This window comes from Dermochelys coriacea, chromosome 3 (genome assembly GCF_009764565.3).
Source record: "Dermochelys coriacea isolate rDerCor1 chromosome 3, rDerCor1.pri.v4, whole genome shotgun sequence".
NCBI lineage: Eukaryota > Metazoa > Chordata > Testudines > Dermochelyidae > Dermochelys > Dermochelys coriacea.
Genome location: NC_050070.1, coordinates 90172411 through 90190142, shown reverse-complemented (window position 1 = coordinate 90190142; position 17732 = coordinate 90172411). Strand labels below are relative to the sequence as shown.

Genomic DNA, 17732 nt, shown 5'->3' with positions numbered 1-17732 from the left:
CCCGGGCACCACGGGCCCCTACAACTCGCCACTCTGGTCAAGCCATCTGAACACTTGCTAGTGACTTTTTCCTCCTGTGCTCAACACAGTCAATGTAGGTGGTCAGGTGCTGGTGCTGCTTTGATCCACAATGTGTGTCCTTCTCAAGAAAATATTGGTCATCAAGGTAATTTCTGTTACTTTTATATTACCAAAAAGAAAAGGAGGACTTGTGGCACCTTAGAGACTAACAAATTTATCTGAGCATAAGCTTTCGTGAGCTACAGCTTACTTCATCAGATGCATTCAGTGGAAAAAAAACGATGAAGTGAGCTGTAGCTCATGAAAGCTTATGCTCAGATAAATTTGTTAGTCTCTAAGGTGCCACAAGTCCTCCTTTTCTTTTTGCGAATACAGACTAACACGGCTGCTACTCTGAAACCTTTTATATTACCGTGGACCAGGCCTACATTTAGCCTTAATCTGCTCCTTGTTTCCCTGTATGACAGCTGTTGCAGCACTTAACTCTCTTGTGTCTGCTCTCCTGTTTCTTTCTCCCTCCTTCTCTTGGGATTGGCCTGTACTTGAAACTGTAATGTGCACCTTTTTTGCTTTCAAGCATTACTCTAGGGTTTCCCCCTAGTGCCACAGGGAGAACATTTCCTGCTACAGCACAGAACTGTTCAGTGTATGGCTTCTCACACTAGCACAACTTGATCATACCTTATTTTTTTAAACTATGCCCTCAGCTTTCTCTCCCTCCACCCAAACTATGATGTCTTTCACTGGGTACACTATCTTCCACTGGGAAGTGGAAACCACACTCACACTCAGGCAAACTTTACAAGCTAACGTTAATCAGTGCTCCCATTTAGCCATCACTTTCTCTTGCCCTGAATTTCCAAGATGTTTACAAAGTGAAAGCCTCACTGCAACATCTTGAAAATTCAGATGTTCACATACCCTCCTTTTCACAGAACATGACAATGGAAACCTCCTACCTTCTGGATGTATTTGACATGATGGAAGTTGACTGTTCAGCTACAGAACTGCTGACGCGTCTTGCAAATATTTGAAAGATGCCCACTTAGGAAATAATACATGCGCTAAACTTTCTCTATTTATTTATTTTTATTATGGGGAATATGTGAATGAAAAGAGGCTGTGTTCTGGCAAATGTGTTTGGTCTTGCTGTTTACTCCCCATCTGAAGTCATAATCTTCTCATAATGATATCATCACTATTTAGTATTGATAAGGTGATAGGTGTGATGCTGTATGATGGAATATGACCATTTATATGATTGATATTACCACTATTATGCAATTGCAACAAATCTTGTACAAAGTGTATCATGTAAGGAGTCATTGGAAAAGAAATATGATTATCCTGGTTAAATCCGTGGATAGTCTCTGAATCTCAAGTCCTGGATATTGGCCTGGGACTTGTATCTTAGACATGCGTTCTCTGTTCTCTGTAAGCCGTGTGGCTGGACAGCCACCCAGGAGATATTCAAGTGCCGCCCAGTTGATTAGCAGAGGGTGCACATCCGGCAGCATGTGTTCATGTGCCCCTTGTGTCAGTTGTATGAGGTGAACTGAAAAATACTATTTCTTTTGTTTATCATTTTTACAGTGGATATATTTGTAATAAAAAATAATAATATAAAGTGAGCAGTGTGCACTTTGTATTCTGTGTTGTAATTGAAAGCAATATTGAAAATGTAGAAAAATATCCAAAAATATTTCATAAATTTCAATTGGTATTCTATTGGTATAAGTGCAATTAATCGCGATTAATTTTTTTAATCATGATTAATTTTTTTTAGTTAAAAGTGTAAGTTAACTGCAATTAATCGACAGCCTGAATAATTTTATTTCTCTTACACTTAAATTTAATTCTTTTGAGTAATGAGTTCTAAAATGCTTAACCTGTCTTGGCTGGAGTAATTATCCTTATGGTAACTTTTTAAAAATATACATTATATCTAGGTTTTTGGTTTCTACTACTGGTGCACAACCACACATACCTTGGTGCACATAACATATATTCTTCACGTAGATGAAAAAAATTAGAGGGAACATTTCATGTGTTGTATTCCTGGGTGACACCCACCAGACAGATTTACATCAAGGACAGACAACTATGTGTTGTTGGCCAATTAAGGACACCACTCTAACTATGGGCCATAGAAGAAACTCATCCAATCCAATAAGACTTCCAGTGGATGCCTCAGTAAGAATATGGGCAATAGTTGCCCCTGTGACTCATCAAACCATATAAGGACCTGTGATATGTTCATGTGACCCTGGAGTCCATCTTGGGCCAGTAACTTTCCACAAACAGAGGTTGTGAACTTCATTTGAGACAGTACAGTTCCATGCACATGGCAAACAATTTTAAATAACCCCCGAGATAGTTCCATTTTGTCTTTATTTCTCAGGACTGGATTTCTAACAAGGAAGCTTTGAACAAGGACTGACGATCCCCAATATTCTTGGGTAAATTACACAGAGACTTTTGCAAGCAAGCAGTTTATTCCATCACTTCTATGATTCTGATCTACAAACACTGCAAAATCACTTGTATGTATATGATCTCTTAACCATTTATAATGCTGCGTCTGTTCTTTTATCATTAAACCTTTAGTTTTTAGTAACTAAAGGATTGGTATCAATATGATTATTGAGTAAGATCTCAGTTATATATTGACCTGGCTAAGTGGCTGATCTCTTGGAATCGGAAGGACCCTATATCTGATTAAATTGGTTTTCAGCAACCATTTCTCATATAGTCCAGTTTCTGGTGGTGAGCCAAAGGCTGGAAAGCCTAAGGAGACTGCATTTTTTACTTATTTTTAACCAGTGTGGTGAGAGAGAAGTTCACTTTTGTTCCTGTCTTAGTACAATCTAATGATAGAATAACCTATTTCTCAGCAGTTTGTCCTGAATTTGGCACTCACTGTGCCTCATTGAGGCGTGGTGACAGTAGGGTCCACAGTGTGCTAGGTACTTTCCATACAGAGGAAGACCCTTCCCCAAAAGCATGTGGTCTATAAAAGGCAGAACAAAAGCTTGGAGAAGAGAGGCAAAACACACCCTCAAAGTGAGCTGGATTATGATAGGCATACATTGTCTTAATTATTTAAACCAAAATATATAAAAGCCATCCCCCTGCCTACCAATGTTATCTGTTGTTGGCCCTCAATCCTCAGCCACTTTTAAATGGTTGCCCACTTGCTAGGCCATGCTTCCATTCCATTTTCCAGCAGTGAGCAGGGCACACACATGATGACACAGGAGGCTGCTCTGTAGGTGGTGAAGGTATGATCTTGCCCAATGCTGCTGCAGTCTCTGGGTTCTCAGGTGATGGGGGCCACTGACCTATGTGGCTGCCCATGGTATGAGTGATCTGGGCCACATCAGGGAGTGGCAGGAAATGGAAGTTCAGCCTGGTTAGCTCCCTCCATCACTGCTGCAGCTGATCTGGCTGCTGCCCTGGAATCTGGTTGCCATATTCTCGGTGTGATCTGCCCAATATAATTTAAAAAGGGTTTATCATCTCCGTATTCTGTGATAAAATGCCTCTGCCCACATAGCAAAAATGTGATAGCAAAAATTCCAATGCAGTTTTGAACTAGCATTAATCTGATTTGTTGTTTGCTATCACCTATGATGGCTCATTTTGAATGCTGTGCATGGTTCTGCGAACTGGCTCAGGTTATGCTATAGTAAAGCAATAGTGGGTGGAAACTACAGCTCTCAATTATAATTCTGAGGCACAGCAAGAGAAGAGTTAGAATATACCCTCAGGGCTGGTGCAGAGACTGGTACATGAACCACTCATTGTATTCATAATAGCCGATGAAAGGAAGCTTTTCTTAGACTTTTAAAAACACCTCTGAAAATTATACTATAATTTTGTTAGGCATGGAGGGTGGAATTTTCTGAATTGCACTAGTGATTTAGGAGAACATGTCCTATTGGAAGTCCATTCCTAAATCACATAGATGCTTTTGAAAATCTCATCCATAGAAGCTTTGGGCATAAGCACCTAATTTTTTTCCTCTCTGGTGAGGATAAACTATTTCATGATTGGTTACTTTGGACTTTAACTTATTAGGAGAAAAAGTCAATGTCACTGTTCTGTATAGGGATGAATATTAGTGCTAACCTCCAAAATAAGTAACTTTCTGACTGCCTGATAAAATCTGGTCTGATCAGATCAGCTGAGAATTCTATGTAACGTTTATAATTTGTATCGCCATTTGTGCCATTGCCATTTTGTGTGTTCCACCCTCTAATTTGGACAAGTGGACCAAAACCATAGCATGGTTTTGAAGTGGCTTTTATCCCCACAACAAGTATTTTAAACTGTGTCACAACAGCATTAGAGAAAACCATGTATGAACTTTGCGAGGGTGAGCAGGAAGCAGGTGGGATCTCCCGGGTAGTTCTGATTAAAATAGCTTTGTTATAGTGCTGATACAGCTTCAGATGTTAGCCTTTATGTGAACAATAACATCTGGGTCAACTCTGAAATCTTTGTGGCTTGCGGTTCTTGTCCAAGGGATGCCATGGGTACCCACTATATCCTCAACAGATTTCCCTCAGACCTCTGCCATAAACTCAAGCAAATGATCAGGCATGTTGGCAGTATTGCTTGCTTTAATACCTGGAGCTATGCATGGAGGGTTCCTCAGTCTGTGCTATAAAGAAGCAATTAAACTGTACAATGGCAAGTTTTATAATGGCAATACCAGAGTCTGTCTAACTTCCTGGATTTCAACTTATTTTTCATGATCCTGTTTTTAATCACTATTCCTATTTATTTAGACTGTTTATGCTAAATGAAAATAGAAGCAATATTTGCTTCCTGCATTAGAGGGACATAAAATACAAACCTCTGTGTTTACATGGATTTTTCCTGTGGTTCACTGAAGTCTCAGATCTGCTTTCAGATGTTCCACTTACTCAGAAAAGCAGTTTATTACAGGCGTCTGGATGGCTCCAGGGATTGGTAACAGAAGGTAGAGCCTCAGGTCAGATCCAGCTCAGGTTGGCAGAGAGTGGTCCTCCAGAAGTTCTGACTGGCAGGTATGCAAACACGCCAAAATAACTGGCAGTCTACACAGAGGGTAAGGACTGGATGGGCCTTAATAACATGTAGTGTACTTCCCTTCCTGGAAGTTATCCCCCTAGGTTAGATGTGAGGCACACTGGCACGGTGCACAGAGAAGCTGCAGCTTGTCTGTAGCTGTTCTGCAGGAAAGAGAGGGCCTCACTGTCCCTGGCTATCACTCTCATATCCTTCCAGCACCACTAAACATTTTTCACAATTTGCCTGGGTTGCTTACTTGTTGGTGACAGTTCAAGATAACAATTTTGCAGATTCATTCCAACTTCCACCTCAGTTTTTTCTCCAATCTCTTTTCTGAGCGCTGAAAAGGGGGTCGAGAAAGGTTGGGGCCAGCTAGCTGTAGACATCCTGATCTAGTCTCCTTTCAGTTCTTAATGCCAACGGAGTTAAAATGAAATTACAAGCTTCCCCCAAATATGTGTATAATAAGTAGATTATCTTGGTTGAAAAAATAAGGCATTTAATCTGCCAAGTGAGCAAAGCTATTTTAATATTAACACCATACTGTTCCTTCTGTAGGACTGAGTAGTAGCTGGCTGCCTTGAGCCACTGCTTTTACGCAAGCTTTGCCAACATATGCAGTTTCCAAAGCACTGCACTTAGGAGTACTTCTGCAAATAAGGATTCCCTGCCTAGGGAAATAGCATCTTCATGTCAAACCAATAGCTGCTATGTTGTATTTTGTAGGCTATTTCCTTTTCTGTACCAGAGGTTAACTCCTTCTTTTTAAAAAGTGATATGAATGAAACTCATTAAATACAAGATACTACAGAACATGCAAACTATGCACAGAAGAAGTATATTTACACTTACTGCATTCCTCTCCTATGTGGTGACAGTTCAATATTGATGTTCAGGGTGGGAAACAGTTCGGCTCTGATTACTGGCATCTCTTTACTAACTTTGTTCTTTTAATCTCATGTGTTTTGACACATTATTTAATATGAAACCTATGAAATGTAAAGCAACACTATTTAATTTACACGTTATTGTTTGCAAAGATACGGTACATTATGGTTAAGTGCTTTTTGAATAAGGGTGTGGTGATGAAGGTAAAGTTCTCTCTCCTTATTGGTGGTACAAGGGGTACAAATTGGCTAACAGTTTTATGAAACCCAGGACATGTAACTGCATTCCCAGGGTGGAGAGAAACTTCACGAAAAGATCAGCCATGGAAGCTCCTTTTCTCCTTATTATTTTTTATAGGTCAGTGGGAAGTTATCATCCCCTGTGCTAGTTTCAGGGTCCCTGAGATTAGAGGTCCTAGAAAGAAGAACTGGGGTTTCTTTATGACATTGCTTATAGAAGAAGTGCTGTTTCCCTACGGAAAAGGCAGGCTAATCACTTTGAGTTACTGCCATCTCATTAACTGGTGACCTAGTCTTAGCCAATGATTACATGATGGGTAAAGTGGCTGTAGGCTGGGCTAATCCAGCCTGTGCCAGGACCAGAGACTAGAAGTCAGAACAGAGTTCCTTTAAATTTTATTACAAATAAGGTGCAACATTATGTGGTGAAGGTGAAAAGATTAACGTTCCTCTCCTCCATTTCTCCCTGAATGCAATGGAGAGGTAGTACCATCAGCCTGATTAAGACTCACCTCCTGGCTCCCCAGTTTTTGAGCTATCAGCCAGAAATACATCTTTGGACTATGCAACATGTTCATCAATGGATAGAAATTCAACACCACTGGGACATGGACAGACCCTGATCATATGCTGTAGTCCCATCACATCATAGCCCATAGCCCAATTCCCAAGTATAAGAGATGGGGGCTGGGCAGAGGTGATGGGTCAATTTCAGCTTTGACTTGCATTGCTAAATCCTAGATTTATACACTTGCAATTGAGCATTTGGGGCACAGGCTCTGCCCCTGGAAATTCCCCTAGGAGTTGGTCTGGATGCTGCTTCCTTAGGGCATGCTTTCCCACTCAAGTTGCAGGACAAACTCTACAGCTGGGGAACTCAGGAGCTCTCAACAACCAAAGAATCTGTTGTGCCCAGGAATGGACGTGGGGGAAACACAAACGAGGAGCAAGCTAGCTAAAATGTTTATCTGAATACATTTTAGGGACTAGGGATTTCAAAGGTTTTCTCCAATAAAACTTTAGTTTCCAGAAACAAGTCTTAATTCAATAAGCAATAATGAGTGGGTTCCATTTATGAAGTTAAAACTGACTTCTCCTAGGTATTACTTTGCATTGGTGGCCACTGGGCTTTGGTCACTGACTCATCCAGATATTCATTTTGAGCACGACAATTTGTGCCATGTTAGGGTTGTAGCATTTAAATTGACTTGCACTTTTTTTAACGATTTCATCTTTCTTTTGTTGTTGCTAGGTTATCAAGTACCGTGAATTCTGAGAAAATTGTTCAGAAATAAATTATCTGTATTTTAAAATTCAGATGGACATGGTTTATACCAAAACAAAGGTTGACAGGTTTTATTTAGCAAAGCTGTTACTTTCAAGTTTATACAACCAGATACTTTAATTAATTTTAATTAGCTATTAAAACATATCACCCTGGGGTCCACCTGCAGATACTGAGGACAGTAATGTGGACACTGCATTTAAGAACATTCCGCAGTATTCTTTTATACTGGATTCCACAGAAATTTGACAAGTTACGAGTTAAAAAAACCAACAACCTGCAATAGAAGAGAAATTCTCCAAAGTGTGTCACTGGGTCCCATGACTCTCTTCTCCTCATCTCACATATCACTCCCTCAAGAATTCTCTATTCTCCAGAGCTTCCATTGTCCTTCCCAAGGTTCATCTGCTCAAAGTCTTTCCTTCCCATCCTCAGACCATTAGCCTTGAAGGCAGTATGGTCCTCTCTCTTTTCTCCATGTAACCACAGCTGAAGCCATACTCAGCAGCAACTCTCTGTTGTTTCAGCACTGCTTCTGCTATTGTGTACATCTGCTCATCTCCAGCAGAAGGCAAGGGTGAATGGGTGTTGACAGTCTTCATCATTAGCCACCACTGCCTCTCTTTCTAAGCAAGTCCACATTTGCACAGAAGTTTGTGTTTCTTAGGGTGAAGTCCACACTTAGGTTGTTTGGAATCTGGCACATACTATTTTCTAGATGAAGAAATACTACTTATCTGTTGAGACATTGAGACCTAATGATTGTTTTAAGGATTATAACTCTATACACTTAAAACCCAAGAGAGGGAACCATACAACAAAATTCAAATCAGAACATAGAAAGCTTGAAGGTGCTAGGATATTGGTTTGGCCCATAAAATTAGAAATCATTTGAAAAATCAGTATCTGGATCCAGATTTGGATTTCAAACAATCACATAGTTCTGAGTCTGAGATTTTAGCTTGAGTCCATCTCTACTTAATACAGACATATTGTAGACTTGGGGCCAGATTCTCAACCCAAAGGAAATATATCCGGTTTACAGCATCTGAAAATCTGACCCCTTGGAGGGGGAGAGAAAGGGGAGTGGGGGAAGAAGACTGAACATCATTGTTCTTCCCTTTACTGGGATTATTAGGTGCTAAAGAGAAACGAGTAAAATCTCAGCCTTGCTAGCAAAATCCCAGCCTTGCTAGCTTTTTAGCCTATAGGTTACAGGGAGCAGCAGGGCACTTTTAAAGACCAGAACTCTCTTATCCCACTTTTAGTTATAACCGATATTTCCTGTAAGGGATACATTTCTTGTTTTCTTTATTTTTTAAACTTTTTTTTTTATAGGTATGACTTGAGGTAACCCATCAGTGCTAAGCACACAGCCAACTGAAAAGGTGCAGGTATCTTGTGGGTACACTGGAGTAGATAAATTTAAAACAAATGTCTCTATGTTATAGAAACAAGATAGTTCAGGCTGATTTCTGTGTAACAAAGATTTAATGCTTCTTTTTGTGTTCTGACTTCTGCATATGAACTATTCTACCCTGTGGGAATGCAAACATGCAGTGAACTGGAGTCAAGCTACTAATTTATTTCATGTAAACCATCAGGCAGACATAAGATAACAATATAACAGTTGTTTGTTTCAAACTGGAAGTCTAGAAGTGAAAGATTATTGCTAATTGAAATAGCCATCCAGTCCTCTAAGGAAGTTTATCTGATATTCTGCTACTGCCTTGTGCCTGGGAGTTATAGATAGTCAGACATGTTGCTTTTGAAATAAATGGCCAAATTCTGGTCTATTAAACCAGGGTAAATTTGGAGTAACTTCACTTTTATCAACTAGTTACTCTGGACTGAGATGGATGGTCCAGTGGTTAACCTAGCACCCGGCCTGCATTTAAAAGTTTTGCCAGCTTGGTTATATGCATTAGGAGTGTGAAAAAAATTACGTCCATGACCAACACAGTTATACTGACAATACCTCTAGTATAAATGCAGTTATACCAGCAAAAAAGTCCTATCGCTGGGGCGGCTTATTTCATTAGGGGAACCTGTATAATCTATACTGGTTGCTTTTGAGATAAATGGGAGTTAGGTGCCAATGTGCATTTGAAAAATCCAACTAGGCACCTATCTGCATCTTTAGATGCCTAAATACCTTTAAAAACTGGTCAAAAGGGTATGTCTACACTGCAATTAAAAACCCACTGCTGGCCCATGCCAGCTGACTCAGGCTCACACTAAGGGGCTGTTTAATTGCAGTGTACATGTTCAGGTTTGGGCTGGAGGCTGGGATCTGGGACCCTGTAAGATGGGAGGGTCCCAAAGCTTGGACTGCAGCCTGAGCCTGAATGTCTGCACTGCAATTAAACAGGTCTTTAGCCTGAGCCCCGAGAGCCTGATCAGCTGGCACAAGGCAGCTGCAGGTGTCTAACTGCAGTGTAGACATGCCCTAAGTGACTTAGGAGACTAATTCTCATTGAAAGTCAATGGAATTTAGGCTAAGTGCCTAAGTCACTTTTCTAAATAAAACTTAGGCTCTTAAATCATGTAGGCTTGCAACACTGAGCAGAGCAATACCTAAATATCTTAAAAATTTGGACCTTAGTCTCACTGTGCCTCAGTTCCCCTCTATAAATGGGGATAATAGCACTGCCCTCCCTCCCAGGGGTGTTGAGACAATAAATGTATTATAGATTGTATTATATCGCTCAGCTACTGTGATAATGGGGGGACTTATGTAAAGATAAAATGTAACTTATACATAAGATAACTTGAACTGTAAACATAATCATAAACAGCATTTGATAATGTGTGTTGTCCTATTTTTATGCCCTCCTTAATCATCTCTCTCATGAATTGCTGTAGCAGTGGAGGTTGCTGTGGCCTTAAATAGGGAATGTAGACAGTGTGCTTTAAAATGGTGTGAATTTAGCATGTAATTTGGGATGAATTAGTTTCAATGCACTTCTGAGAGGTAGCTTGATAGGAAGATGTATAGATAAGTACTCAGTGCTCCTCTGTTCCAGTTGTACTATAGTAAAACACAAGTCTGCATGTGTGTCCATTTTTTAATTCATCACTTGATTTTATGGAGCATTGCATGGTATTTTCACCAATTAGCATCCGACAGCAGTTAGTTAAGGACTACAAGGGTATGTGAGGAAAAAGGGGAATATGATCTATTTTGTAGTCACTGGCTCACCATTTGATAGTAATACCCTTGGAGGTTTCGGATAGTAACCAGCAGTTTCCAAGCTATTTGAGGAAAATCGGGTAAATCTATAATCCAGTGGTAAATCTGAAAGAAAGAAACATACCACATTCTGATTAGTTACACAGCCCCATCACATCCAAAAACAGCCTGTGATGAATAGCAGTACATATCTTTTTCTTAAATCTTTGAGCTTGTGCGCTCATTGGTATTAGAATGGAATCAGACAGCATGACTATGCACTTGTTTGACATCTTCAGCCACCTTACACATTGGCATTAAGGAGTTTACTTAACTTAAGTTTGATACTGGTAGCTTTGTTCCTTGATCACTGTGGTAATATACAGTCACAAGAATGCTGAAAATTATTTTAAAACAAAACCAAACATTTGCAGCATCTACCATTTAGGAACAATTATAAATTCATGCTTGAAATCACCACTACTCTGTCTTCTTTCAACAGTCTGAGCCTCAGAAAGTTACCATTCCAAACAAGCAAGAAGAAATTGTGAAGTCCATCAGTTTTTGTTTCACAGCTATAGGAGACTCTCAAAATGCACCCAAACTTAGATGGGGTTGCACAGAGGTTTTGGGGTCCCTTGGCAAAATCTTAAATTGAGGCCCTCACCCTTCCAAAAACTATTACCATTGAGACAAAAGAGTTTAAAAAGAGGGGAGGGCCCAGGCCTGTGGGGTTGCTACCTTCCCTGCGGGAATGGGGGAAAGCTGCCCTGCGGACATCTGGGAGGCCACACCTGGTCCTGCCTCTCCTGGAGCTCTGGTCCCACTGTTAGTGGGAGTGGTATCCCTGATCCAGCTCCTACCTTTCATCATTTTGGGGGCCCTCTTGGGGGGGGGGGAGGACAAGGGCAAACTGCCCCTTTTGCCCTGCCCCCTCATCATTCTCCTCCTCCTCTCCCACAGCAGCCTTGACCTTAGATATTCTTTCAGTCTGATTTAATAAAACTTTCATTTCTATCAGGGCTTCCTAGGAATCTGAATTTCTGACTGGGAAGGGGTTAATCATCATTCTTATTGTATGAAGAATGTTGAATAATGAAAATCTCTCTCTAATGTGTAAAAGCTCTCTTTTGTGCATCCTTGCTATTTAACCCTACTGCTAGCTAAGTCCTTCTCAGCGGTGTTCATATTTAATTAGAAACAGGAAAATAAATAGGAAAGGGTACGATGTCCACTTCTATTAACAAAAAAAATGGTGCTTTCCTACCATTCAAAATTAAAAAAAAATACAGCTAAATTTTAGCTCTTCAGTGTATTGGCTGGTAAGGAAAAGAGTTACCAGTTAAGCTTATCTCTGAACTGTTGAGTTACAAGACTGACAAGTCTTATTCTGGAGTGTGGTAGAGTGCCAATGTGCATTTGAAAATCCCACTAGGCACCTATCTGCATCTATAACCAGATTCAGAGCTACAGCTTTAAGATTATACTCAACCACGGGTAAAATTAACACATTAGTATTTTAAGCCATTCTAGAAACTATTAATAAAATCATATGTATTAGGTTACATAGTGGAAACATAGTAGTACCCCACATTTTGAGAGCATAAGACCAAATTCTGCCTTCACTGACAACCCATGTACTCAAGCAGAGAATACAAAAGAGTCAGTGAAGGTAGATATTGATCTAGTATGTGTAACAGATGTCTAGAAAAGTAAACTTTTTATAAATATTTTACTGAAGAATAATTAACTTTACAGAGATCTTTATTGCACACATACCACAAAATTCAGGTTCAGAATTATATACTGGAGTTACAGTTAAACCATATAAATAAAAGAAAACAATTATAGAAAATAACAGAGAATTATAAAAGCAGTAGCAGAAGGAGAAAAAAAGGAGCACAGGTAAAGCAGAAAAGAAATATAGATTTTAAGATGAGATTGAATTATAATTAAACTATATTACTAACAGCTTTGTTGTTTTGATGGAACAGTCATGATGACAAGATACTTCAGTCAAGATTTCCTCCAGAAAGGGGAAAGTATTTACAGTAATAATAAGTATTAAATACATTTTGTGCCTTTAATTATAAAGGAATGCTTTGTCAAGGATTAAATAATTAGGTCCAACCGTTGCCTTAATTTGCAATACATGCCATACCATCCCTCCATACTTTCTGACTGGGGCTGCCGACACTGACAACAATCCTGCTTTTGGAAAGCAGAATTCGTACACATTTCAACATCCTGTTGCTCCTAGGACCAGAGCAGTCAGAGTGGACGACATGTGTCATCCAAATGTGCAGAGGCAAACAAACCTGGTGTACTCTTGTTTAGGTTGGGGAGGGAGTTACAAAGGGTGGATGGGATTTTCTTTATGTTCCAGTCTTTATTTCATACCGGATGATAGAGTTGTTTTTATTTTTTCAGGCTCTGGTATCCTGGCCCAATTCCAACTCAGGTATTTAATTCTGTCTTTCTGTGTTCACCCTACAGATGGATATAATGGTACTTGCTTCCTGTCCCTAAACTGTTTGCTGTGCCATATATTTACTTTTTGTATTTACAATTAATTTAATCAAAAATTATTCCCTCTATCACCCTGGATGTCTTTAACAGATACAATCAATCATCTAATCAACCAATCAATCATTGAGATACCCATTCCCTGTGTCTTTCTCTTCTGTCCCTTTTTCCTCTGCATTCCTTGTTTACTATAGTGTATTCTTTTTTTTAGTTTGCCTTCATTTTCATTGGCCTGTTTTCCTTCCAGCTGTGAAACTACCCTTGTAACATGGCTTGGTAACACAAGATGTAGCTCTCATAGAATCATAGAGCTGGAAGGGACCTAGGGAGGTCATCTAGTCCAGTCCCCTGCACTCATGGCAGGACTAAGTATTATCTAGACCAGTGGTTCTCAAAGCCGGTCCACTGCTTGTTCAGGGAAAGCCCCTGGTGGGCTGGACCAGTTTGTTTACCTGCCGCGTCCGCAGGTTCAGCCGATCATGGCTCCTACTGGCCGCTGTTTGCCGTTCCAGGCCAATGGGGGCTGCGGGAAGGTCCGCCAGCACGTCCCTTGGCCTACGCTGTTTCCCGCAGCCCCATTGGCCTGGAGCGGCGAACCGCGGCCAGTGGGATCCGCGATCGGCCGAACCAGCGGACACGGCAGGTAAACAAATCGGTACAAGCTCTATGCCATTATCTAAATCAGTGATGAAGATATTGAAAATAACTGGACCAGAACCAATCCCGGCAGGACCCCACTCGTTATGCCCTTCCAGCATGACTGTGAACCACTGATAACTACTTTTTGGGAACGATTTTCCAACTAGTTTTGCACCCACCTTATAGTAGCTCCATCTAGGTTGTATTTCCCTAGCTTGTTTATGAGAAGGTCACATGAGACAGTATCAAAAGCCTTACTAAAGTCAAGATATACCACATCTACTTTCCCCCCCCCCCCATCCACAAGGCTTGTTACCCTATCAAAGAAAGCTATTGGGTTGGTTTGACACAATTTGTTCTTGACAAATCCATGCTGTTATTTATCACCTTATTATCTTCTAGGTGTTTTCAAATTGATTGCTTAATTATTTGCTCTTAAGACATATCACAGGGGCAGTGCCACAGCTGCTATCTAATTTTGCCAGTTTCATAGAATCACAGAAATGTAGGACCAGAAAGGTCCTCAATAGGTCATCTAGTCCTGTCCCCTGCAGGGCTGAGTATTACCTAGATAGTCACTGACAGGTGTTTGCTTAACCTGCTCTTGAAAACCTCCAATGATTGAGATTCCACAACCTCCGTAGATAATTTATTCTAGTGTTTAACTACCCTGACAGTAAGCAAGTTTTTCCTAATGACTAATCTAAATTTTCCTACTGCAATTTAAGTCCATTGCTTCTTGTCCTGTCCTCAGTGGATAAGGAGAACAATTTATCACCTTCGTCTTTATAACAACCATTTACGTACTTAAAGACTGTTATGATGTCCCCCCTCAGTCTTCTCTTTTCCTGATTAAATAAGATTTATTTTATTTTTGTGCCTAGCTTAAATTCTAGACAAATTCATTTACAAATACATGTGGTCAAAAATTTCAAATCGGGATGCCTAAAGTTAGGCTCCTCAATCCATATTTAGGTTTCTAAATATAAATGACATGAATTTCAACGATATTGAGTTTCTGCAGCTCCTACTGGCTTCAGTGGGATTTGTAGATGCTTAGAAATTCTGAAAATAAGGCCAAATGTATATTTAGGTGCCTAACTATGGAATTTTAGGAGTCTTACTTCTGGCAGTCAGGTTTGAACATTTTGGCCAAAATCCAATTTATAATAAATAAACAATTACAAATGAATGCCCTTATAAATCACAGAGATTATAATCAGAGAAACACATGAATAAATACATAATGAAATAAAGCCCTGACACGGCCCCACAAACTTTAACCCCCCTCTTCCAAAAGAACTCAGGTGAAAAGGTGGGATTTTTTTTTGTAGACTATAGTGAGCTATCCCAGACCAGAGGAGGGAGTAAATTCCAGAATCAGGGGGCTAGTGTAATAACTGGGTCTTCAAATTTACCCTAATTGTGAGCTCAACTGTGAAAAGTGAGTTGAAGTTCATAAAATGTCACAATAACCTATAACAATGAATGTGGAGAAAAGGTGCAAAAGGGAGACAAAAAGACTAGCTTAATCCAAACAAAAAAGCCTACTGATATAATTCAAGGACTGTGTTAAAATCATGCCTAGTAAACAAGAGAAGTGTAGGACCAGAAATCAGTGACTCAAAATCAGTGTGTCGGAAATGACATCTAATTGATGGACAAAATAGTGATGAAGCGGGCTAGTCTACTCATCACTTCCTTTTGCGGTCCTTAAAAAGACACTTTGGGAATGGGGAAATAAGGACAGGTGGAGGCAAAGCACAGGGGTGCTCTGGCTGACTGAAAGACAAGAGAAGGGGAAGGAGCAAGTCTCATCATCATGGCTGCTACCCCCACCTTCTCCTGGGGCCTTGGACCTTCACTGTTATAATCCTGAGAGATGTACTGACCAGACGGGGCCGGAGAGAGGGACTCAGATGACACTGCCACCTCCACTGGCTTTGGCTAAATCCCAAACGTTACCTGGGATGTGAAACTTTGTTTCCCTTCCACTCCTGCCATGTGTCCATTTTCTTCCTCACCTTATTTCTTTTTTTTCCTATCCCTCTCCTATTTGCCTTTCTATAAGAGTCTGGATTAGGCTGCCAAGACTGTATATTTTGCAACACTACTGAAAGCCTGAGATCAGAAAAGCATTGAAATGTAATGCCCTAAACAGATCGATGCTGGTACAAATTTCAGAGTAGCTAATAAGACTGTATGCTGTGCATGTGTTTTTCCAGGCTTCAAGTGAAAATCAAGACTAGAGACAGAGGCTGCATATTCTCTCTTTGCTGTTCTTTTCTTTCCCATTGTGTGTGTATGTTTTTGTCTTGTCTTTTAGGAAATAGGATTGGACTTTACCAATAGCAACAATTATAGCTCCAGCCCATCTCAACTAACTTCTTCTCTTTTCCCCAAAAGAACAGTTATTACCATCTTTACTACTATCAAAGAGACTGTCAAATATGGGGGAGAGAACAGGGGGAAGTTCCTTCTAAAAACTCACTCCAGCTACAGGAGAGGGAACAAGGAATGGTGTTGAAATGAAAGCCTTACTTAATACTTTACATTTCACGTTTTAACTGTTTTCCCCCTTATTTTTCTGTATCTTTAATAAGAGATAAAAATGATATTTAATGGTGTGTTTGCCATGGCACTAAGTGGGCTGAGGTTGGAAGTTGGAAGACAGGATATTGGGCTAGATGGACCCTTGGTCTGACCCAGTAGGGCCCTTACCAATCATAAGCGAGCCAATACTAAACAGGACAAATAGCTGTCTCGGGTAAGCAGCTCCCAGACCCACAGATAACTATAGGAAAGGACATAAGCTGACAAAACCAGAGAGAACGAAAATGAAGACAAACAACAACACACACTGTAGTACAAATATAGCAGAGAGTACGGGGGAGAAGAGAAGGGAAACTATTAAGAATGAATTCCATAGTGACTGTTTTATTGTATGAGTAACTGTGGACACTCAGGGACATATATTTTCCCACTTTGTTTGAGGCAACAAATCTCTAGAGCCAGCCCTGAGAACAGCTGAAGGACAGATGGATTGAATTTCTAGTCTTCTGATGGCCCAGATTAAATTACTGCCTCTTGGCTCTACTTTTGACAGCTTCCAAAATAACAACAAGTCAAAAAACAAAAACAAAAAGCAGGAATTTCTCAGCATCTTTATAATCTACTAGAAATGAAGGATTATAGAGAATTTTTTGACACATGTACCCTTTGCTCCTTTATCTCCTTCACTTGGGCTGTCAACTTTGAGTCTCTCCCAAGAGAGGTTTCAGATTAGCAGCCGTGTTAGTCTGTATTCGCAAAAAGAAAAGGAGTACTTGTGGCACCTCGTGGCTGGACTTTACAAAAACTAGACAAGCCTTCTACAATACACCCTTTGCTTCTCTACAAAAGAAAAAGGACACTAAACTCTCGAAACTACTACATGCCACAAGGGGCCACAACAGTGGTTCCCGTAACCCACCCAGCAATATTGTTAATCTATCCAACTATACTCTTAGCCCAGCAGAAGAATCTGTCCTATCTCGGGGCCTCTCCTTTTGCCCCTCCACCCCCACGAACATGATACAGTTCTGTGGTGACCTAGAATCCTATTTTCGACGTCTCTGACTCAGGAATATTTCCAACACACCTCTGACCAACATATTGTTAGTCTCTAAGGTGCCACAAGTACTCCTTTTCTTTCTCCCAAGAGAAAAATTGAAAAGGAGCAACGTGTGTGTGTGTGTGTGTGTGAGGGGGATTGTTTATGGCACGAAATTTTTTTTATCAGCAGGCTAAACCTTATAACTTTGCTGAGATTTGTTGATAAATGAGTTTTTAGAAATAAACACTGAACACAAAAACTTCTTCAAAAGGTAACAAGATGTATAATGGCTTGCAACAATGTGACATC

At 40.2% G+C, this 17732-nt stretch overlaps 1 protein-coding gene across 9 annotated transcripts in view; it reads right to left on the bottom strand.

Moving 5' to 3' along the window:
* Positions 1-1852: 1852 nt before the first annotated feature.
* NT5DC1 (5'-nucleotidase domain containing 1) overlaps positions 1853-17732 on the bottom strand; it is a 241575-nt gene continuing 225695 nt past the window's right edge. The window contains exons 12-14 of one of the 9 annotated variants that reach the window (XR_006279925.1): positions 10694-10789; positions 4883-6068; positions 1853-3508 (exon numbers count right to left, since the gene is read on the bottom strand). Coding sequence is in view for 4 of the 9 variants with exons in the window: in XM_038394161.2 (XP_038250089.1) it covers positions 3435-3508; positions 10694-10789 (170 nt within the window). In the remaining 5 variants the exon portion in view is untranslated. Of the gene's footprint in view, positions 10790-17732 lie in introns of all 9 variants that reach the window. The other 8 variants (XR_006279928.1, XR_006279926.1, XR_006279927.1 and 5 more) reach the window with 8 other exon arrangements.